This window comes from Artibeus jamaicensis, unplaced genomic scaffold (assembly GCF_021234435.1).
Source record: "Artibeus jamaicensis isolate MK-2021 breed Jamaican fruit bat unplaced genomic scaffold, CSHL_Jam_final contig_233, whole genome shotgun sequence".
Taxonomy (NCBI): Eukaryota; Metazoa; Chordata; class Mammalia; order Chiroptera; family Phyllostomidae; genus Artibeus; species Artibeus jamaicensis.
Genome location: NW_026521486.1, coordinates 6,002,835 through 6,026,554, shown reverse-complemented (window position 1 = coordinate 6,026,554; position 23,720 = coordinate 6,002,835). Strand labels below are relative to the sequence as shown.

Genomic DNA, 23,720 nt, shown 5'->3' with positions numbered 1-23,720 from the left:
TGGCTTTTCATTGGCATAAACTCCTATCAACTTGATGCCCAAAGTAGAGTGCCAGAGCACAGTCTGAGACTGCACTCTAACCGAGATGCTATCCTTAATTATCTGTAAGACTCAGAATCAGGTGGCCTCTCTGGGTCCCAGTTTCCTATCTGAAAACCCAATAAACCTGCTCCAAGGATGGGTTAAACAATGATAAAAATAAGATGATATCTACTTGACTTTTAACCAATGCATTTTTTAAAACAGGAAAGATTCACAGTACTAAAATAAATAGTACTAGAAATAGAATAGCTTGGGCTGCAACTGCTTTGTATCTGAAAGAGATAAAGAAAGAATGGGGGGAAGGGAAAGGAGAGAAGGTGAAAGGGAGAGAGAAGCATAGAGAGGCAAAGAGAGGGAGAAAATACAGATTCTCTGAAATAAGGAATTAAACTATACAAGAGATCAATATCCAAAGATATTGTATAAAACACATCAAGATGAGCCCTGCTAGATGGTGTGGCTCAGTGGATTGAGTGCTGGCCTGTGAACCAAAGGGTCACCAGTTCGATTCTCAGTCAGGGCACATGCCTGGGTTGTGGGCCAGGTCCCCAGTTGGGCCAGGTGAGAGGCAACCATACATTGATGTTTCTCTCCTTCTCCCTTCCTTCCCCTTTCTCTGAAAATAAACACCTAAAAGTCTTTTAAAAACACACCAAGATGAAAAACTTGTTGGTTGAAGTGAAAGTTAAAATAAAAATAAAGCGATATACTGTTTTTAATTGGAATCTTTGGTTGTAAGTGATGAAACTCAATTTGAACTGGCTAAGGCAAAGGCCATGGGAACATCAGAGGTTGCAACTGGGCCTCAGGTTCAGATGAAACAGAGACTAGAACTACCAGGAAGGACTCTTTCCTCCTCTCCTGTCTCTACTTTTCTCTGTATGGTGCCTTTTCTCCTGTTGCAGATTGGCTTCTTCAATCTGGATGTGGATATGGTTATAAACAGTGCCAGGTTCATGCCTCACAGGTTGCCGCCTGGTAAATCTCCTTCTTCCTTCCTTCAAATTTGAAAAATCCAGGAGGATAGCTCGGATTGGCCCAGCTTGTGATTGGCCCATGTGCCCATCACTATGGCCAGAGAGTGGGATGTTGCTCTTGGCAACCCCCATTAGCAGACACAGTAGAGTAAGGAGAGGGTCAATGCAATAGAAAAGTAAATGAGTAAAAGGCCAGCTGAGGAGTCCTCCTAAACTCAAGGCAGCAGAGGTAGAGGACATGGAAATCACAGACCAACCATGCAACAGACCGATGCCCAAGATTATTCGCATTTAATCATTTCTTGAACACTTAAGTTTAAGGAAATGTTCTGAACAGTGGGGGCACAGGTGAGAAAAAGAGAGACGAGGTCCCTAAACATAATAATTCTGGATAAAAATAAATGCGTTAAAGGAAATAAAGAAGAGTGATATGCTAAACATTAATTTGGGGTGTGGTAAAAAATGCCTTGCTGAGGGAGTAACCATTATCAGTTGAGTCTTGAACAGCAAAAAGCCAGCTATGCAGATAATGCCAGAAGAAAGCACCTGCTAGAGGGAAGACTTCAGACTTCATTTATTCAGAAAAGTCTTCTGCTGAGAGATGGGCCACTCATCCAACACACTCATCCCAACACACACATCAGGGCTGCAGACTCGGTTAGGCCCCTCTTTCACACACTCTCAGAGCACCTACGCTTACGTTGTTTTTTTTTAAATCCTCACCTAAAGACATGCTTATTGATTTTGAAGAGCTGGGGGAAGAAGAGGAAATGTGAGAAACATCAATGTAAAAAAAAAAAACAGATTGGTTGCCTCTCACACACCTGAACTGGGGACCAAACCTGCAACCCAGGCATGTGCTCTGACTGGGAACCAAACCCTCAACCTTTTGGTTTATGGGATGACACTCCAACTGAGTCACACTGGCCAGAGCTACACTTGTTTTTATTGTACCTTCATATGTTGTAAATGGCCCATGTATTTGGTAAGTATCTTTTCCCTCCACTAGTGTATAACATCCACGAAGGCCAGAGCTATACATGTTTGCTTAAAATTTTTTTCTTTTAAAAAAGTTTTAAAAATATTTTATTTATTTTTTAGAGAGGGGAAGGGAGGAAGAAAGAGAGGGAGACAAACATCAATGTGTGGTTGCTTCTCACATGCCCCCAACTGGGGACCTGGCCCACAACCCAGGCATGTGCTCTGACTGGGAATCGAACCAGTGACCCTTTCATTAACAGGACAGCACTGAGCCATTGAGCCATATCAGCCAAGGTTGCTTAGGAGATTCTTAATGTTTGTTAAATAAATAAATGAATACACTGAGGAAAACTCCCCAAATACAGGGAGGGAGTCTCTATAAATTCATATCTGAACACCATGCAAAGAGACTTGGAAACATGGCAAATTCCAAGACCTTGAGCACTGAGATGCGCCAGCATGAAAGATACACACCAGACTTGCAGAGCACGTATTGGGCTTCACACAGCAGTTACAAAACATCTCAACAGTTCTCTTTCCACTCCTGACCCGCTGATCTACCAAAATCTGCTCTTCTGCCCATATGCCTTTCCCGGTGAATTTTACCCCCATTTTAGGCCAGAATTATAAACACTCACCAATTCAATTCAATAATCCATGTCTATTGATTATACATATTAAATATCTTCTAAATCCACTCTCTCCTCTACATCTCCCTGGTGATTTGTTGCTGTGGAATTCCAAATTTTTTACTTATTTTTAGCCTCCCTTTCAATCTACCCTCCACAATGCATCAGGGGTGAGAGTGGAGGAAGGTGGTGGGGAGGGAGAGAAGCACCTCAAACATATCCGATTATTTTCCAGTTAAAACAAACCTCCAGTCAAGTTGGCACAGTGAGTGCATGCTTCAGAGTACCCCCTTGCTCTACTCCAAATACACAGCAGTAATAGACATCACCAGTCTCAAAGACAAGACAAGAATCTCCACGAGCCAGAAATATGAGAAATGAAAAGGCAGTGCTCAGGCCTGAAGCCACGGGGCTGCTAGGCTCTCGATCTAACACTAGGAGCTCAGCTCCTCAGGAGTTAGGGAATCAGGGCTCACTCTTTGATGTTAGGGGTTGTCCACGTTTATGAGAGAAGTCTAGGGAGAAAAATTTTTAAAAGCCACTAATTGCATCTTGGGCTATAATTTATTTGTAACTGGAGGTCTGAAAGCAAGAGGACACACACGAAGGCTTGAAAGTAAACAAAGTCACCTGCTGGCTCAGTAACTAGATCCATGGCACAAGCCCTCGTATTATGTGCCCTGAGCTACCTTCATAATGGATGTACTGAAGACTCTAAGGGAGCTGGGTGACAGGAACTTGAAAACCAACATAAAAGGAAAAGTGAACATGGGTGGTTGGGGAATAACATCTCACTCAAAATAGATTTTTTAAAAATATAATGCTAATAGCCAATAAAAGAGCAATCAAAACAAATTCACTCCAAATGAAATCATTATGCTACACAACTCTACAGGATCTTCTATAAATCAATAATCTACATTGTTACAGGATTTTAACAAAGATTTTCAAATCAATATGATCAAGAGAGAGTAACATAGGCATCGAATCCATAACAAAATCATGAGATTATGAAACAAAAGCAGGCAGGCCCCAGCCAGATGGCTCAGCTTGCTGCAACTTTGTCCTGTACACCAAAAGACTGTGGGTTAGATCCTCAGTCAGGGCACACACCTATGCTGCAGTTTGAATCTCTAGTTGGGCGTGTATGGGAGGCAACCAACCTATGTTTCTTTTTTTTTAAATCTTTATTATATATTTTTCATTACCATTTAGTCCCCTAATACCCCTCTCCCCCTAGCATCACCATACTATTGTCCATGTCTATGAATCCTTTTTCCTTTTCGTTCATCCCTCCATTACCTCACCTCCTGCCCCTAGATGTCACCCAACTCTCTGTCTATGGGTCTGTCCCCATTTTCCTTGTTAGTTCAGTTTTTGCATTAGGTTCCACACATGAGTGAAATCATATAGCATTTGCCTTTCTCTGCTGGTGTATTTCACTTAGCATAATGTTCTCCCCATCTATCCATATTGTTGCGGAGGGTAAAATTTTCTTCTTTTTTTATGGCCATGTAGAATTCCATTGTGTGAATGTTCCATAGTTGTTTTATACCCTCATCTACTGACAGACACTCAGACTGTGATCTATATTTCTCTCTTATATTGATATTTCTCTCTCTCCCTCTCAAATTAATGACTATATCCTTAGGCAAGGGTTTAAAAAATAGGCAGAAATTAAATAAGAACAGATGGATATGAAAAGGGACCATTGAAAACCCTAGAAATGAAAACTATAGTCACTGGGATTAAAAGGAAATATCCAAGATAAACTTCAGAATCTAAATAGAGAGAATTGGTAATTGAAGAATAGTACTAATAAATTCTTTCAAAATAGAGCACAGAGAGTCAACAGGATTAAGAAGGTTAATTAAAAGTAACAAAGAACAGATTGCAAGGCCCCAATAATCACTCAGAAGGAAGTTTCAAAGAAGAAAATTAAGGTAATGCAAAAAAAAAAAAAAAAAAAAGAAAGGCATTATTCAGAGGAATTTTACAGAAAAGACGTGTATTTTCAAATCAAAAATGATCTCCAAAGACCAAGCAGGATAAACAAATCTATACTTGGAAACATTACAGAGAAGCAGAAGAACATTTAGGATAAAGACAAATTCTTTGGTCCTACAATAGCCCACCAGCCATTCAGTCAGCAAACATCTACTTGACACGTCCATCAAACCAAGAGAAAAAACAGAGAGACAAATAAAGTGATCTCAGTCCTGCAAACACCCACAGTGCAGTGAAGGGACCACCATGTTACTAAGTCATTACAGCTTCATGATGTGTGCTGCAGGGGACATGTGAACACACCATTACAGGTGGGCAGAAACTGCTGAACTGTAGAAACAGTGGAAAAAAAGACTGTCCTAGTGAACATTGGCACTGAGCTTTATTTCAACATGAATATATGTTGCAGGAAATAAGAATGATAAAAGTAAAAATGTGTCAAGGAATAATGATATTAGCTAACATTGGCTGATGCCTTACTAACTGCCTTTCAGACATGACCTCTAAACTTCAAAACAACCAGAGTTTATGAAGCCCATTTTACAAGTGAAGAAAGTAGGTTTATAATCAGTAAGAAAATCCTAAAGTCATAGCTTCATAAGTAGAAAGTAGAGGTTGCGTCTTTAAAAATAACAAAATATAAAAAAAATAACAAAATATATTCTTTAATTACTTTGAGTTTATTACTTTGAGATAGCACTGAAGTGCTAAACTGGTTACTCTCCCTTTTTTGTCACTGGGCTCTGTTGTCCCTATGAGTACAATAAATAAAGACCACTGGCACCTCCAACCAAAATGGAGGCATAGGTAGATATGCTTTGCTTCCTCACCCAGCCGAAAGAAGGACAACAACAAATTTAAAAACAAAAACAACCAGTACTGTCAGAAAATCAAACTATATGGAAGTCCAACAGCCAAAGAGTTAAAGAAGAAATTTATTCATCCAGATTGGTAGGAGGGGTAGACAGGCAGCCAGGGGGCAGAGGACCAGTGGCAAGGTGGAGGCTGGAGTAATAGATGGATGAGGTGGTGGCTGGCAAACCAGGTGGTCCCAAATTTGTATGAAGATAAGCCAGGAGGAACAACTGTTGAGCGAGATAGACCATGCAACCCATGGTTTCAGTGCGGAAAACTAAAGCCTCAAAACCTCTGTCTGTAAAAATCTGCGGAAGTTGTGGTGGTGGGAGAAACTCCCAGCCTCACAGAAGAGTTCATTGGAGAGACCCATGGGGTTCTAGAATGTGTGCAAGCCCACCCACCTGGCAATCAGCACCAGAAGGGCACAATTTGCCTGTGAGTAGTGGGGGAAGTGACTGAAAGTGGGGCGAGAACTGAGCAAGGGTCATTGCTCCCTCTCTAATCCTCCCCCACATAAAGCACCACAATGCAGTTAAGTGGGTTGTTCTGCCCCTGTGAATACCTAAGGCTCTGCCCCTTTACTGTATAACAGGCATGCTGAGACAAAGAAATATGGCCCAAATGAAAGAACAGATCAAAACTCCAGAAAAAGAACCAAGTGACAAGGAGATAGCCAATCTATCAGATGCAGAATTCAAAACACTAGTAATCAGATGCTCACAGAAATGATTGAGTACAGACACAAAATAGAGGAAGAAATGAAGGCTATGAAAAGTGAAATAAAGGAAAATATACAGGGAACCAACAATGAAGGGAAGGAAAATGGGACTCAAATCAATAATTTGGGGCAGAATGAAGAAATAAACATTTAGTCAGAACAGAATGAAGAAACAAAAATTCAAAAACAATGAGAAGAGGCTTAGGAACCTCCAGGACAATTTTAAATGTCCCAACGTCTGAGTCATAGGGGTGCCAGAAGAAGAGCAAGAAATTGAAAGCCTATTTGAAAAAATAATGAAATAAAACTAACCCAATCTGGCAGAGGAAACAGACAAGCAAATCCAGGAAGCTCAGAGAGTTCCAAAGAAATTGGATCCTGGAGGGACACACCAAAATACATCATAATTAAATTTCCCATGATTAAAGATAGAGAATCTTAAAAGCAGTAATAGAAAAGGACAGTTACCTACAAAGGAGTTCCCATAAGGCTATGAGCTGATTTCTCAAAAGAAACCTTACAGGCAAGAAGGGGCTGGAAAGAAGTATTCCAAGTCATGAAAGGCAAGGACCCACATCCAAGATGACTCTATCCAGCAAAGCTATCATTTAGAATGGGAGGGCAGATAAAGTGCTTCCCAGATAAGGTCAGGTTAAAGGAGTTTATCATCACCAAGCCATTATTACATGATGTGTTAAAGGGACTTACTAAGAAAAAGATGATCAAATATACAATAGCAAAATGACAACAAACTCAAAACTATCAACAACTGAACCTAGGAAACAGAAACAAAAACATACTAAGCAAACAATTAGAATAGGAGTTGAGTTGAAGAGTAGGAGATCACATTGAGGGTTACCAGTGAGGAGGGGAAAGGGGAGAACGAGGGAAAAGGTACAGGGAATAAGAAGCATGGCCGGTGGGTACAGAATGGACAGGGGGAGATTGGGAGTGGTGTAGGAAGTAGAGAAGCCAGGGAACTTATGTGTACAACCAGTGGACATGAACTAAGGAGGGGAGAGAGAATGCAACAACTGTAATAGCATAATCAATAAAGTATACTTAAAATAATAAAATAAAATAATAAAAAATAAAGAAATAAAGACTACTGTGGGAAGGCTGGCTGGACAGACACATTTAAGTTTTAAAAAGTGATGGTTTGCTTCTTGCTATGAATATCATTATGGCTATGTCTGTTGAAAAGGAGCAAAAGTCGATCCAAAATATTTAACTGTTTTAAGCAAAAAGGTTTTGTTTAAACTCACAATAATATAATTTTTAACAAAAACAGAACAGGCTTATGACCCAAAGCCTATAATGAAAGTTTGTTAAAATAAATTCATTTGTTCATAAAGACTATACAAATGTCTGACACAGGAGATCACACTTGTTTACGTAAGCTATAAAAGAATTTAGCAGGTTTTTGTCGTTAATTAAGCCACCTCTCTGTCAGCACACCTATATTGCTTAATTAATCCACCACCACCTTTCAGATGGGCTCGATGCTTACAGAATTTTGGTGATTGCTCTGACAGCTCTAGAAAAAAATTGTCTGATGCACTTAGAAGCTAGATTTTTTCCCCACAGTGCTGACCCACCACATCATACCAACTAGGAACTATTTGTCTGACACCATGCACATGCAGTCCCTTCTGAACAAGAAGTCACACCCCAAATTTTAGTTTTTTGGCTTTTAGGGACTTAATATGGCTAACCAACATCTAAAGTAATTTTTTTACATTTAAAATATTTTCTTTTTTGAACTTAACTCTTTTCAGATATTTTGGCTCTATTCAATTTCAATTCATTACAGCCACCTTCAAAAGGAAAATCCCTCTTTTCTGCTATTTTCTCGGACTCTCTCTTTCCTTAAACCCTTTCAGGACTCAAGTACCTGGTGTCTTCTCCCCTTCTATGAGAACCTGAATTCAATAAACAACCTCTCCCTCAAAAAAAGATTTTAATAATTTATAAACTAGTGTAAATAAAAATAAATGTCTTATGTCTTCCAGAGTCTCTGCCTTTTACATTTCAATTCACACCTCTTAACTGTGACTTAAAAGGCTTAGTTCTTACTCCAAGACATTCAAGCTTTGGCAAACATAGGGGTATATATATTCTTTCAAACTAAGTGTTTCAGATTTCTTTCAATATATTCCCAGAAGTGGAATTGCTGAGTCATAAGGCAGCTGCACTTTTAATTTGTTGAGGTAACTCCATACTCTTTCCACAGTGGTTGCACCAGTCTGCACTCCTACCAACAGTGCAGGAGCGTTCCCTTTCTCCCACATCCTCACCAACACTTATTTGTTGATTTATTGATGCCAGCCATCCTGACAGGTGTGAGGTAATATCTCACTGTAGTTTTAATTTTCTTTACTCTGATGATTAGTGACTTTTTCATATGTCTATTGGCCATCTGTATGTCCTCTTTGGAGAAAGGTCTATGCAGGTCCTTTGTTCATCTGAAATTTGTGTGATTTTATTAAATAATGTCACCCAATTTATTCAATTTAAAAAAACCTATTTGAAAAAATAATGACGAAAAAGTTTCCTAAACTGGTGAAGGAAATAGACAAACAAGTCTAGGAAGTGCAGAGAGTCTCAAACTAGATGAACCAAAAGAGGACCACACTAAGACACATCATAATTAAAATGCCAAAGCTTAAAGTCAAAGAGAATCATAAAAGCAGCAAAAGAAAAGCAGTTAGTTATCTACAAGGGAGCGCCTATAAAACTGTTAGCTGATTTTTCAAAAGAAATTTTGCATGCCAGGTGGATTGGCACAAAATATTCAAAGGGATGATAAACAGGGATCAATGACCAAGATTACCCAGCAAACCTATCAAAAGACAAATAAAGAGCTTCCCAGACAAGAAAAAGCTAAAGGAGTCTATCATCACCAAACCACTATTACAAGAAGTGTTAAAGGGTCCCCTTTAAGAAGAAAAAGAAAAAAAGATAAATGATATGTACAATAAAATGGCAAGAAATACACATCTACCAACAATTACTTTAAATGCAAATGGATTAAATGTTCCAATAAGAAGACATATGGTAGATAGATGAATAAAAGAAACAAGACCTTTGCATATGCTGTCTATAAGAGACTCACTTCAGATCAAAACACACATACAGACTGAAAGTAAAGGGGTGGGAAAAGATATCTATGAAAATAGAAACAAAACAAAAATCTGGGGTAGCAATATTTATACCAGACAAAATAGACTTTAAAACAAAGGCTATAATAAGAAATGAGGAAGGACCCAGCAATTTCACTTCTAGGTATATATCTGAAGAAACTCAAACTAAATTGAAAAGGCATATGCATCCATATGTTCACTGCAGCATTATTGATGATAGCCAAGATATGGGTGCAACCTGTGTCTGTCAACAAATGAATGGATAGAAAAGTGGTGCATATATATGTTGAAATATGACTCAGCCATAAAAAAGAACACAATATTGCCATCTGCAAAACATAAATGGAGCTACAGTGTACTATACTGAGTGAAATAAGTCAGAGAAAGACAAATGCCTTATAATTTCATATTGAAGTGTTTAGTACTTAAATATGAAATCTGAAAAACAAAATAAATAAACAAGCAGACCAGAAACAGACTCACAAATACAGAGAAAATTTTGAGGGTCATCAAATGGGTGGGGGGTTGAGGCGCTGGGCTGGGTGAAAAAAATGAAGAGATTAAGAAGTACAACTTGGTAGTTACAGAATGGTGGGGATGTAAAGCATAGCACAGAGAATATAGATAATAGTATTGTAATAACTGTGTGTGGTGTCAGATGGGTACTAGATTTATCAGAGTGATCACTTCATAAGTTATATAACTGTCTAGTCACTGGGTTGTACCCCTGAAATATAATATTGTATGTCAACTATAATTGAAAAAATTTTTAAATTATATATTTTTAAAAGAGTAGAAAGGTACACAGGGAACATGCTAAGGGACCTGACTTTTTCCTGAGAACTGGTGGTTTCCAAATTATTTTGACTGCACACCCCTCAGTAACAAATGTTTGTGCATGTGTCCACCCCCAATATATATACACTCATTTATGTATAAATTAAGTAATGTCAAGATCTACTACTTTAACATGTTACACTCGTAGGAAACAAACACAAAAAGAGAAATATGTAAAAAATAAAGATGAAATAAGTAATATTTCCCCCAATGGAATCATTTTCCTTTATATTTATTAAATAAATGAATGTGCACCAGTGTAATTAATAACTAAGTTATCTTCTATGATCAACAAATGAATATACTATGTTTCTGTTGAAAATTCAGTTCTAACTTGCATTTTTCTTATTCTCGGTGCTAACAAATCACAAGGGTATTTATGAAGTCCAACATAATATACTCATGCTTGCTTCTTTGATTCTAAGCTCAACAGTTACTAAATCTGAAAGACATTTATGACAATGGATTTAAATATATCCATATACTATATACCATACCTTGTACATATGAAAGATATACATGCATAAATAGGTTTGTCTATATATTTATAACTACGTTTATCTGTTTTAAGAGTTTAGGTCATAAACTCTTTAGAATAGGGGCCAATACCCTCTTTTCCACTGAAAAAAATCATCATAGTGTTTATACAGTGACAAAATAGCTGTTCTGTAAAATACGAGGATGATTATCTTGCATTCACTATTCAAAAATTATGTCTTTTAAAAACTTAACTCTTGGGAAAACAAAATTTAAATTAGTATTTTAATTTTTTAAGAATTGGATCTTATGTAAGTTGATGCTTTTACAATTTCTGGATTAAGAAACACAACATGATCAAAACCCAAGAAGATTTTTCTCAATTTCATAATTAAGCCTCAAATCCAACCTAAAAAAAATAGTAAAAAATAGAGAGGCTGAGATGTATGCTAAGAATGCAATTTTCACATATGGAAAGCAACCAATGTAAAACATAATATTAATAGAATAAAGGGAGGGAACACATACTCATTTAAATAGATACAGAAAAGTGCTTGAAAAAAGTCAACACCCCTTCTGATTAAAAAAAAAAATTCAACAAACTAGGAATAGCAGAAAACTTTTCAATCTAATGAAGAGCATGTATGAAAAACCCACACCTAACAGCATACTTAATGGCAAAAGACTGAAAGTTTCCTTTTTTAAAAATATATTTTATTGATTATGCTATTACAGTTGTCCCATTCTCCCCTTATTTCCCTCCACCCTGCACATCCCCTTCCACCTGCATTCCCCCCTTTCAGTTCATGTCCATGGGTCATACATATAAGTTCTTTGGCTTCTACATTTCCTGTACTATTCTTAACCTCCCTGTCTATTTTCTACCTACTGTCTATGCTACTTATTCTCTGTACCTTTTCCCCCATCTCCCCCTCCCACTCCCCTGTTGATAACCCTCCATGTGATCTCCATTTCTGTGGTTCTGTTCCTGTTCTAGTTGTTTGCTTAGTTTGCTTTTGTTTTTGTTTTAGGTGTGGTTGTTAATAATTGTGAGTTTGCTGCCTTTTTACTGTTCATATTTTTTATCTTCTTTTTCTTAGATAAATCCCTTTAACATTTTATAAAATAAAGACATGGTGATGATAAACTCCTTTAACCTGACCTTATCTAGGAAGCACTTTATCTGCCCTCCCATTCTAAATGATAGCTTTGCTGGATAGAGTCATCTTGGATGTGGGTCCTTGCCTTTCATGACTTGGAATACTTCTCTCCAGCCCCTTCTTGCCTGTAAGGTTTCTTTTGAGAAATCAGCTGATAGCCTTATAGGAACTCCTTTGTAGGTGATTGTCTTTTCTCTTGCTGCTTCTAAGATTGTCTTCTTAATTTTAATCTTGGGTAATGTAATTATGATGTGCGTTGGTGTGTTCCTCCTTGGGTCCAACTTCTTTGGGACTCTCTGAGCTTCCTGGACTTCTTGGAAGTCTATTTCCCTCACCAGATTGGGGAAGTTCTCCTTCATTATTTGTTCAAATAAATTTTCCACCTGTTGCTCTTCCTCTTCTCCTTCTGACACCCCTATAATTTGGATGCTGGAACATTTAAAGATGTCCTGGAGGTTCCTCAGCCTCTCCTAATTTTTTTGAATTTTTGTTTCTTCATTCTTTTCTGGTCGAATGTTTCTTTCTTCTGGTCTACTCCATTGATTTGAGTCTCAGTTTCCTTCTCATCTTTATTGGTTCCCTGTACATTTTCCTTTGCTTCACTTAGCATTGCTTTCATTTTTTCATCTAATTTGCAACCAAATTCAACCAGTTCTGCAAGCATCCAGATTACCAGTGTTTTGAACTGTGCATCTGATAGGTTGACTATCTCTTCATCGCTTAGTTGTATTTTTTCTGGAGCTTTGATATGTTCTTTCAGTTGGGCCATTTTTTTTTTGTCTCAGTGCACCTGCTATATATAAGGGGCAGAGCCTTAGGTGTTTACCAGGGTGGGGCAACCCAGGTCACTGTGTTGTGATGCTGTATGTGGGCCAGGGGTGCGAGAGGGAACAGTGCCATTTGCTGAGCTCTTTGCCAGATTTCAGTCACTTTCTCTGCTACCCACAAGCAAAGTGAGCCCTTCTGGTGCTGATTCCCAGGTGGGTTGGCTTGTGTATGTTCTAGGACCCTGTGGGTTTCTCCAATGAACTCTCCTGCGAGGTTGGGAGTTTCTCCCACTGCTGCCTCAACCCCCACAGGTGTTTTCAATCAGTGTTTGAGGCTTTATTTTGATGGGCCGGGACCCCAGGTAGCCTGGCCTGTCTCGCTCCCCAGGTGTTCCTCCCAGTTTATCTGCATGTCAATGTGGAACTGCCCGGTCCACTAGCCGCCACCTTGCAGGTCCACCAGCTGCAGCCTTGCCTGTCCCATTCCACAATCCACTGCTTTGCTGGGTCTGCCATCCGCCACCTTACCCATTCCAGTCCTCCACCACCAGTTTTGCCACAAGTTCTCTCCACCTGGCTGCCTGTCTCTGCCCCTCCTACTGGTCTGGATGGAGGTTTCTTCTTTAACTGCTTAGTTGTTGGACTTCCATACACTTTGGTTTTCTGTCAGTTCTGGTTGTTTTTTGTTTTTATGTTGTTGTCCTTCTTTTGGTTGTGTGAGGAGGCACAGTGTGTCTACCTACACCTCCATCTTGGATGGAAGTCTGGAAGTTTTCTTCTTAATATTGGGAACAATACAAGTATATCTGCTGTTACTGCTTCTATTCAACACTGTACAGAAGATTTCAGCCAGGGTAAATAGGGAGAAAAAGAAATAAGAGGCATCCAGATTGGGAAGGAAGAAATAATACCATTTTATTTGTAGATGATATAATGTTGTATGTAGGAAATCCTAAGGAATCTATCAAAACAAACAATTATAGCTAATAAACGAGCTCATCAAAACAGTAGGATACAAGAGGAATACACAAAAATCAGTTGATCAGTTGTATTTCTATACATTAGCACTAAATGATCTAAAAATTAAATTAGAAAAATAATTCCATTAAAGAGAATGAATTATAGGAATAAATTTAACAAAATTCCAAGAAATCCAGGAAGCTCAGAGAGTCCCAAAGAAATTGGACCCAAGAAGGAATACACCAAGGCACATCATAATTACATTAGCCAAGATTAAAATGAAGGAGAGAATTCTAGAAGCAGCAAGAGGTAAGGGGACAGTCACCTACAGAGGAGTGCCCATCAGACTGTCAGTGGGTTTCTCAAAAGAGACCTTACAAGCAAGAAGGGGCTGGAAAGAAGTATTCCAAGTCATGAAATCCAAAGACCTACATCCAAGATTGATCTATCCAGCAAAGCTTTCATTTAGAATGGAAGGACAGATAAAGTGCTTCTCAGATAAGGTCAAATTCAAGGAGTTCATCATCACCAAGCCCTTATTATATGAAATGTTAAAGGGATTTACCTAAGAAAAAGAAGATAAAAAATATGAACAGTGAAAGGACAGCAAACTCACAGTTACTAACAACCACACCTAAAACCAAAGCAAACTAAGAGGACAGCTAGATCAGGAGCAGAACCATAGAAATGAAGATCTCATGGAGGGTTAGCAACAGGGGAGTGGGAGGAGGAGAAGGGGGAGAAGGTACAGAAAATAAGTAGCATAGACGGTAGGTAGAAAATAAATAGGGGGGAGAGCAAGAATAGTAGGGGAAATATAGAATCTAAAGAACTTGAGACATGTGGTCATAAACTAAAGAGGGGAATGGTGGGGGAGGGGGTGTGCAGGGTGGAGGGGAATGAAGGGGGAAATAGAACAAGTGTAATGGCATAATCAATAAAATATATTAAAAAAATAAAACCACAAAACATTTGTGAAAAAATGAAAGAAAACCTAAATAAAAGGAAAGCCATTTTGTGTTCATAGATTGGAGGAATTGATGTTGTGAAGATGGCAGTACTCCCAAAATTGATCTATAGACTCAATGCAATCTCAATCAAAATTCTAGCTGCCTTTTTGTATATGTTGACAAGCTGATGTGAAACTTGATATGGAAATGCAAGGGACCTAGAATAGCCGAAATAATATTGAAAAGGACAAAGCTGGAGGACTCACACCCCTTTATTTCAAAAGCCTACTACAAAGCTATAGTAATCAAAACAATGCAGCACTGGTATAATGATAGAAATATAGATAAATGGAACAGAATTGAGAGTACAGAAATAAACCAATACATCTATGGTCAATTGATTTTTATAAAGGAGCCAATCTAACTCAATGGAGAAAAAATAGTCTTTCCAACAAATTGTAATGGGACAACAGGATGTTCACATGCAAAAGAATAAGGTTAGACCTCCACCTCACACCATATGTAAAAATGAACTTAAAATGAATCCAAGATCTAAATGGAGAAACTTAAATGATTAAACTCTTAGAGGAAAACATAGGTATAAATCTTTGTGACCCTAGATTAGGCAATGTACATATGATATGTAAGGCACAAGCAATCAAAGGGAAAATGGATAAATTGGAGTTCATCAAAATTTAATCAAGAAAATAAAAAGATGACCTAGAGAATAGGCGAAGATATTTGCAAATCATCTATCTGATAGGGCTCCTGTATCCAGAATATGTAAACTATGAAAAGCCAACAATAAAAACAATGACCTAGTTAAAAATGGACAAAGGGTTTAAACACACATTTCTCCAAAGATATACTTGGCTAACAAGAACATGAAAAGATGCTCAACAATGAGATACTATTTTACATCCACCAAGCAGGAAGACTATAATAAAAAAGATGGACAATAACAAGTGTTGGCAAAGATATGGAGAAATAGGAACTGTCTTACATTGCTGGTGGAAGTGGAAAATGGTGCAGCGGCTAAGGAAAACAGTTTAGCACTTCCTCAAAAAGCTAAAATATTGACTTGTCATATGATCCAGGAATTCCATTTCTAAGTATACACCCAAAAGAATTGCAGGCTAGGACTCAAAATGATACTTGTACACTAATTGCAGTATTCATACAGCCAAAAAGTGGAAGCAACCTAAGAATCCACCAGCAAAAGAATAAACAAAATGTGGTATGCACATACAATGGAGTATTATCTTCAGCTATAAAAAAAAGGAATAAAATTCTGCTACATCTTACAATGTGGATGAACTTTGAGAATATTATATTAAGTCAGACATTTAAAGGAAACTACTGTATGATTACACTTATATGAGGTATACTCAGAATAGGCAAATTTACATACACACACACTAGATTAGAGTTAGCAGGGGAATTATGCTTAATGGTTACAGAGTTTCTTTTTGGGGTGATAAAAAAAGTTTTGAAAACAGTGGAGATGGTTATGCAGCATTGTGGATGTAATTAATGTCCCTGAACTGTACATTTAAAATGGTAAATTTATGTTATGTATATATCTCAAGTTCTAAAAACTAATAATATACCAAAGCCATAGAATTGTACACTTTAAAAGGGTGAATTACATGGTGCTGTACATGACATAGTCTCAATAAAAACCATTTTTTAAAAAGTGAAGGGAAAAAAGAGAAATGAAGTCTCTCAAGCTATAAAAAGATATGGATAAATCTTAAATGCATATTGCTAAGTAGAAGAAACCAGTCTGAAAAACTACATACCATATGATCCAACTATATGACATTCTGGAAGAGGCAAAAACTATGGAAACAGTAAAAAGATCACTGGTTGTCAAGGGCTGCAGAGGGTGGGGGAGGAGATGAATAGGTGGAGCACAGGGCACTTTCCAGGTTGAAAAACTATTCTGCATGATAATGGAATGGTAAAGACACAACATTATACATTTTCGAACCCACAGAAATGTAGAACAGGGTGAACCTTGATGTAAACTAAGGACTTTAGTTAATAATCGTATGAATATTGGTTCATCAATTCTAACAAATGTACCACATTGATGCAAGATGTTTAATAGGAGAAACCACGTGAGGGTAGGGAAGGGTACATAAGAATGTGCACTCTGCATAATCTTTCTGTAAATCTGTAACTGCTCTTAAAAAGTCTATTTAAAAAATGTATACTTAACACAGACATTGCACTGAATTTTATCTCATGATTCATGAGGCTCTTCACTTTAAACACAAATGATAATTTTACATCAGATGGGAAGTGCTGATTCTTTTACCATTGTAGGAAATCAGGCACTACCGAATCATCTCAGCTCAGTATTCTATCACCCTTCCCCTACTTCACCTCCTCCTCCTCCAGCCCCCACAAAAATATTTTATGACCTAATTTTTTGTATTCATAAAACCACTTGAATCTAGCTAGTCTTTGAAGGTTCCAGTCTTTGGAAACTTCCTTACATTTATGCCTACATTCCAACTGAATTGTAATTATGAGTTACAGTGACATTATTGTACCAATTTGCCGTGCTTCCTGTTTTATTCACTTTGCTTACTTCCTGGGAGGTATCATTTTATCATGAACCTAAGTGCTGATTTCATATATCCTTTAGAAAAAAAAAAAAAGATTGATCTCTAAGGCTCTCAAGAGTTAATACAAGGGATTAAACTGGAAACCACAGCTACCCCAGAGGAAATGTAGCTAATACATTTAAGAACAACTTTTCCCCTGTCTTCTGGTTTTAAATGATTTCCTTCCAAACTCCTAATCTTTATTGGCACACTGTAGAAACCTCTTTAACTGTTACCTTGGTCTTTTCCGGCTTCATCTATGTGTTGAAAATCTTTTAGCATTTTAAGGTTATAGAACCCCTCTATGCAAAACTGAATAACTTCCTTTGATCCATTCTTGATGAGATAATCCAATAGCGTGAGGGATTTATACACGTGGCGCCAGTTCTTCCCATGGTCATTTAGTCTCTGCCATAGCATATTCATAATCTCTGAGAGAGAAACTGTGTTGAAAGTCAGGTCACTGATAGCTAACATCAGAGAGCTAGAAGGACCCCAAGGATCATTAGAAGTTGCTTCCCTGACTTTTATTTCAGCGTCTGAGTAATTTTTCACGAAGTTTTTCACTTGTCTCTTGAATGCCATAGGTAAGACAAGTTTGAAGGTAGGATAGGGGATGTGAGCAATAGAATAGGAGTTTGTTCATAAAACCCATGGTAGGTGGTTGATCCCCATATCTGCTGCTCCCGAATACAAATGATTAATCATCATCTTGACAAGGCATCAATTTCCTGCAAAGGAAAACACACAAAGAAATGTAAGTTAATTTTTTTAAATGTCTACAGAACACCAAGTCAGTTTGAAAAATCTAGCTTCAGTTTCTAAATCAGCCCCTCACTTACATCAGCCAGAATTGAAGGTACCATGGAATAGTTCCCAGGATCATTATGAGAAAATCTCTCATAATGGATTGGCCTACTTCATTTAGAGAAATATAAGTGGCCTTTCTAGTCTTAAAGGTTCCTGCAGAAAATATCATTCATTCTCTTTGGCCAGAAATAAAATCATTATAAAGCATTTCATGGGCAGTGGACAATTTAGCATAAGCAAATAGAACTTGAGCTCTGAACATCTCATGCCTAGGATTTGCTGTCATGTATAAAAATATTAAGTTCTAAAAATAATTCAGATGGTGAAAGTGGAATCTTAGAGTCACCAAGTAACCCTATGGTCACATTCTTTTTAGAACTACAAGTTATTAGAATCAGAAACTAAACATGGTCTGCTTTCTCGTTGATCAAAAAAGTCATTGCCCCTCAGTTGGCTCCACATTGGACTCATGGTACCCTAGACCAATATTTTAGTCCTGGCAAAACTAGTAAGTTCAAGGAAGAGGTCAAATTACGTTCTTTACTCAAATTTAGAGAAGAAAGTCTGAGTTTAGAATTAAACAGTACCGATAGTATGATTCAAACAGTCTCAGAATTTTCCTAAAATCTGGAGTGATCAGCAGTCTCTGCAAAAATACCTGAAAACTGAAAAGGGGTATGCAGCCCCAAAACTTTAAATGATGCTTGTGAACGATCAATTTATAAGTTTGTATGAAACTATTTATTTCCTTTCTTCTTTTTCATTATTTTCCATTAAGGTGAATCCATTAATTTGCAATTTCCCTAGAGACTCAGCACTGATGACCATCAAAATAGTGTGCAACCACCTGATTTCAAGCCCTGTGAGCAGTATCTAGTCCCAACAAAGACTCTACAATCTAGAATCAGTTTTTGCTAGAGAAACTGTACACATATGAAATAAAATGGTTAAAATTCATAACAAATAAATTCATTTTTAGTTTTGTTTTGCTTCTCTTCTTTGACCTTTTCAACTTCCAGCTCAGCCTTAATTAATTTCTGCGTATTAAAGGAAGACATAAATTTTCAAAAGCATCCTAAATGAACTATCATGTCTTTCTTAAAAAATAAGAGAAGATAATTAACTTTTTTTTAAGTACCACGCATCCTCAAATAAACAGGACAGAAAATCTATCAATTTAATTAGAATTTCTCAGAAAGAGACTAGCATCAACCCTGGGAAGGAAAAAGAAGTTGCACATTTTCAAATTTTTCTGATTTACTCTTGTTTGCACTGCAAGTACAAGCATTCTTATCTGACTCACCACTGCAACAAAAACTCAATTTATAGTGTGTTTCAATACGCTATTAAAATTTTCAGTCACAAGGGTTTTCCTTTTCTCTTGTCCTTCTCTGTCTATCAAACTTACTCAGAGCAGAGCTACACTGTGACACTGGCTCAGAGCAACAAATATTGATCTGCTTTCTCACAAGTCTATTACAAAAACAGTCTATCAGAATCATAACTTGCTGTAATTGAACAAGTCACTAAAACCCATTTTTTTTCTTTTTTGGATAGCTACCTATCTACATTTTAGTGGGACAAAACCCTAATTTTTAGGTCTTTCTGTTCTCTCCAACCTGCATTTTTAAATTTATTTATTCTTCCCTAGAAAGCTAAATAATAGCCGTCGGTCCAATAGAGTAGTTTCAGATGGATGTTGCTGACACCATTCCAAAATAAATACATTTCTAACCATTAGAAAACCAAAAAGAAAAAAATCTGATTGAATTAGTATCATTTACTAATTATGGCACTTTGTGACATTAATATAGAATATGCAAGACACAATTCTACTACTGTTATGGTTTTTTTTAATTTTTATTTTATTGATTATGCCATTACAGTTGTTCTATCCCCCCTTCATTAACCTCCACCCTGCACCCCCTCACCCCTTCCATTCCCCCCCTTTAGTTTATGACCATGTGTGTCAAGTTCTTTGGATTCTATATTTCCCATACTATTCTTGCCTTCCCCCTATCTATTTTCTACCTACTGTCTATGCTACTTATTTTCTGTACCTTCTCCCCCCTTCTCCTTCTCCCACTCCCCTGTTGCTAACCCTCCATGAGATCTTCATTTCTATGGTTCTGCTCCTGATCTAGCTGTCCTTTTAGTTTGCTTTTGTTTTAGGTGTGGTTGTTACTAACTGTGAGTTTGCTATCCTTTCACTGTTCATATTTTTTATCTTCTTTTTCTTAGGTAAATCCCTTTAACATTTCATATAATAAGGGCTTGGTGATGATGAACTCCTTGAATTTGATCTTATCTGAGAAGCACTTTATCTGTCCTTCCATTCTAAATGAAAGCTTTGCTGGATAGAGCAATCTTGGATGTAGGTCTTTGGATTTCATGACTTGGAATACTTCTTTCCAGCCCCTTCTTGCCTGTAAGGTCTCTTTTGAGAAACCCACTGACAGTCTGATGGGCACTCCTTTGTAGGTGACTGTCCCCTTACCTCTTGCTGTTTCTAGAATTCTCTCTTTCATTTTAATCTTGGCTAATGTAATTATGATGTGCCTTGGTGTATTCCTTCTTGGGTCCAACTTCTTTGGGACTCTCTGAGATTCCTGGATTTCCTGGAAGTCTATTTCCTTTGCCAGATTGGGGAAATTCTCCTTTATTATTTGTTCAAATAAGTTTTCCACTGGCGGCTGTTCCTTTCCCCCTTCTGCTACCCCTATAATACGGATGTTGGAGCATTTAAAGATGTCCTGGAGGTTCTTAAGTCTCCCCTCATTTTTTTTTTTTTGAATTCTTGTTTCTTCATATTTTCCTGTTTGGTCATTTTTTCCTTCCTTCTGGTTCACTCCCTTGATTTGAGTCCCAGTTTCCTTTTCATCGCTATTGGTTTCCTGTGCAATTCTCTTCATTTCAATTAGTTTAGCCTTCACACGTTCCTCTAATTTGTGACTAAAATCAACCAGTTCTGTGAGCATCCTGATCACCAGTGTTTTGAACTGTGCATCTGAAAGTTTGGCTATTTCTTTGTTGCTTAGAGCTATGGGCTCTGGGGCTTTGAGTTCTTCTTGAGCCATAATGTTTTGCTCTGTTTGCGCCTGTTACCTATGAGGAGCGGAGCCTTAGGGGCAGGGCGGGGCGGGGCCTCCAGGGCGGGGTTGCTAGGTTGTGACGCTGTATGTGTGGGCGGGGTCAGAGCCGGAAATGGCGGCCTTCTCAGCTGCCTCCCCTCACTGGGACCCACTCGGTCCATCTCACTGCCCACTCCCTTGCCGGTGTACCTGCACAGGAATGCACCACCACAGTCAACCTGCTCGCCGGATCTGCTGGTTGCTCACTGGGTCGCTCACTGGATCCGCCCTTTGCAACCCCACACCAGGGATCCGCGTGCCTGAGTCCATTTGACTGAGTTTTCTTGTGCAACCCCACTCCGCCAGCTGCTGGTTTCGCCCCTCTTACAGGTCAGGCTGAAGCATTCATTGTTATCAGACTTCCGAAAACTTCAATTTTCTGTGTTCTGGCTATGTTTTCTCTTGCTAATATTTTGTTGTCTCTAAACTTGGTTATGTGAGAAAGCACAGTGTCTCCACCTATGCCTCCATCATGGCGGAAGTCTACCACTGTTATGTTTTTACACTAATGAGTTCAATTAATTGTAGTTGTAAGTGACATGTTGGTATACTCTCTGTTTTACACACCTGACTACATGCAAACGTTCAGTTTACTCAGGCTGTCAAAAACTTGAGGTTATTGTGATGATGATGAGACAAAATTAGTGCCCTAAAGGGTAAATTTTCACACATTTGGGTAGTCTCCCTACAATGTATAGAAATGGAGGGAAGATATTCCATGTCCCAAATCTATGTCACCTCCTCTGAGAGGCCTTCACTGATCTTGCTAACTACTTATATCATCCCATCAAACTCTTTTTAGCACCTGCCGTACTTCCTTCATAGACTTATCATGATCTGTACATATATATTTGTCATTTGGTCTTTGGCTTTCTCCACCACCAGGCTAGTTCTTGAGAGCGGGGACTTTGACCATCTTATTTACTAGTGTAATCCTATTGACTAACATGTACCTAGCACACAGTAGGCACTCAAGAAACAGGTGTTGGGTGAATGGCCAAATGGTTTAATGATTCTGCTTGGGGATAAACCTGTATGGATGCTACGTCTTTAGAATAAATATAACATTAAAAAAATATAATCATGCTTTGACTGGTGTGGCTCAGTGGGTTGGGTGTCATCCCACAAACTGAAGGGCTGCTGGTTCCTGGTCATGGCACATGCCTCCGTGTGGGCCAGGTCCCCCTCCAGGGTAGAAACACACAAGAGGCAACTGATTGATGTTTCCCTGACACATCAATATTTTTCTCCCTCTCTTTCTCCCTCCTTTTCCCTCTCTTTAAAAGTAAATAAATAAAATTTTATGTATGTATTTGTGTGTGTGTATTCCAGCTCTTGTAATTGTCAGGTAAAATTCTAGAGTATTGAGCAAGTATTTGTAAATCAGTCCATCAATATTTCTTGAACATACAGTTTTGTAAGAGATACAGGAAACATATAATAAAATCCTTATATTAAAAACACATCATTAAGGAGCTTTTCCCCTTAAATAATTCCAAAATAAGCAAATGATGAGGTAGTGAAAGTCTCTGTTTTCTTTTTAGGTTTATCCAGCTTCCACAATGCTTTGCCAAAGGCTGTTTGCTCCCACAGCTTTTCCTGAATCATAACAGGAGATCATTTGGGTTATCAACTGACAGTAAACTATTGGTGCACAATTCCTTAACCAAATTCTTTGAGGCTAGCTGACTTGTAGAATTCAAACTCATTTATTTTTTATTTTACTTTTTACTTTTGAAGGATAATGCCATGTCTATAACGTATATTACATGACACCCACAGTGAGGTGTGGGGCCACTCTGAACAATCAAACGCATTGACATGACAGAGGCAAAAACCTGTAAGTATATGAAATACATGAAGACAAATGGCTTGTTTCAATCCAGGTCTTTCCACAAGTTATGGGAGGAAACTGGTTTTTAAAACTTTCTGTGTATTAGAATTGAGAATAAGGAATTAAAGAAGCTGAAATGACTTTTACCAGAGACCTAAGGAAATGACAACCAGCAGCACCTAGGAGGTTGCGTGCCAAGAAGCATCTGTAGAAAGAGAATTCGGGGCTCTGCAATAACAAGGAGAAAAGAGCTCTTGTGTTTGGACACGTTCTGCCTGTAGACATGAGCTCAGCCCAGGAGGAAATAAGGTCTGACCGAGATCGTCACGGGAGGACGATCACAGAGCACGCCATGACATCAGGAGATGAAACTGTTCTGATGGAGAGAGCGCTGCAAGAGGCAGAGACGCCAGCTTGCCTGAGCCCCTCCTGGGTGTTCATTAACCAATCCAATTAGGAGTTTCCCAGAGTTTCCCACGGACAGGCCCCCTTCTAGGAAATGGAGAAACAGGTGCACAAGACACAGTCACCACTCTCGTTAGTAACTGGCTGCTCTTTACTGAATGCTCGCAGCGTGCCCACATTCGCATACCTCATCTCATTACTTTAATTAGGACTCCAAAGGCATGGATTTGAGGTCCTGTTCTCCCATTTCCTAATTAAGGGTTACAACTTCTCCGGGCCGGTGCCCCATCTGCAGGAAAAGGACTAATCACATAGGGAAGACGGTTGAGAGGAAGCAGTGAAGTGCGCGGGAAAGAATTCTGAGCGTGAACAGCGGAGGCTGGGTGAGAATCGACTTCCAGCAACTGCCCTCTGATAGC

At 38.4% G+C, this 23,720-nt stretch overlaps 1 protein-coding gene across 1 annotated transcript in view; it reads right to left on the bottom strand.

Moving 5' to 3' along the window:
- ENTHD1 (ENTH domain containing 1) overlaps positions 1-23,720 on the bottom strand; it is a 183,672-nt gene that overhangs the window by 95,330 nt on the left and 64,622 nt on the right. Inside the window, exon 6 of the mRNA XM_053662245.1 lies at positions 17,358-17,852. Coding sequence (XP_053518220.1) covers positions 17,358-17,706 — 349 coding nt within the window. The 5' untranslated portion in view covers positions 17,707-17,852. The remainder of the gene's footprint in view (positions 1-17,357; positions 17,853-23,720) is intronic.